The sequence below is a fragment of the Gossypium hirsutum genome, chromosome D08 (genome assembly GCF_007990345.1).
Source record: "Gossypium hirsutum isolate 1008001.06 chromosome D08, Gossypium_hirsutum_v2.1, whole genome shotgun sequence".
Taxonomy (NCBI): Eukaryota; Viridiplantae; Streptophyta; class Magnoliopsida; order Malvales; family Malvaceae; genus Gossypium; species Gossypium hirsutum.
The window spans coordinates 58,657,644-58,658,714 of NC_053444.1; the positions used below are offsets into that span (position 1 = coordinate 58,657,644).

At 38.7% G+C, this 1,071-nt stretch overlaps 1 protein-coding gene across 1 annotated transcript; it reads left to right on the forward strand.

Annotated features, from left to right (window-relative positions):
* The first annotated feature begins 384 nt into the window (after positions 1–384).
* On the forward strand, positions 385–1,071 carry LOC107929369 (14 kDa proline-rich protein DC2.15). The gene has a single exon (XM_016860769.2). The coding sequence runs from the start codon at positions 470–472 to the stop codon at positions 872–874; it is 405 nt and encodes a 134-aa protein (XP_016716258.1). The 5' UTR covers positions 385–469; the 3' UTR covers positions 875–1,071.

Genomic DNA, 1,071 nt, shown 5'->3' on the forward strand with positions numbered 1-1,071 from the left:
ATGTGTTGAAGACAATTAAAGCAACCCATTGTTTGAACATTAAATTCTGTACCTTTTTGTCCAATAATTAGCCTGATAATGCTCCTCGGATGAAAAATATACATAGATCAAGTGATTTCACGATCCCATTATCTTCCATAATTAAAGGTTGGGATGCAAACATCTTAATATGAAATGCTGTTGCAAAACGAATAATTTGATGCTAGGAGCAGTGGTAACATGGCAATGTGCTAATATTCACCTCATAATCACAAACGTCCATATTTCACGAACATCGTCTCCTAAGCCAGCTCAAATCGCAGAATGAAAGCGATATATGATTCAATTTTATGAATTAAGCTGACGTTAAAAACAACCAAGTCGCCCTCTTGAAACACTATAAACCTCACCCTTCACTCCAAATTCTCCATTCTCAGAGTATATTACTCTACTTCTACTTTAGGCACGAAGCTCCTAGGATTTGAGAGAGATGGCTTCGAAAAGGTTAGCATCGCTTACCCTCTTTCTTGTACTCAACATTCTCTTCTTTTCTCTAGTCAGTGCTCGTGGTTCTTGCCCTTCCCCCAGCCCAAAACGAAACCCAAAGCCCACTCCCTCCCCATCCCCTTGTGCGAAAGGTAAATGCCCCATTGATGCCCTTAAATTAGGTGTATGTGCTAATATACTTGGTTTGGCTAATGTCACCATTGGTACACCCCCAGTCCAACCATGTTGCTCCCTTCTCCAAGGTCTTACTGATCTTGAAGCTGCTGTTTGCCTTTGCACAGCAATCAAAGCTAATATTTTAGGCATCAACCTTAATGTCCCGGTTTCTCTCAACTTGCTTCTCAACATCTGCTCAAGGAAAGTTCCATCTTACTTCCAATTTCCCTAATCATGATGTCAAAATCTCTCGTCTTGGTGTTTTTTGTGGTTTGAAAGTTCTAATTATTTCCAATTCCACTTCCCAGTGATAATTGCTTGCGGTAGCGTTTGTTTCCTAGTTGATACAAAATAAGTGTACTACCTTTTTTCTTTACAAATGTTTTTTTTTTTGTAAATTTAAGGCAAAATGAAAGTCTAATATCATTC

Coding starts and splice junctions, on each gene's coding strand:
- LOC107929369 (XM_016860769.2), top strand. CDS start 470: ATGGCTTCGAAAAGGTTAGCATCGCTTACCCTCTTTCTTGTACTCAAC.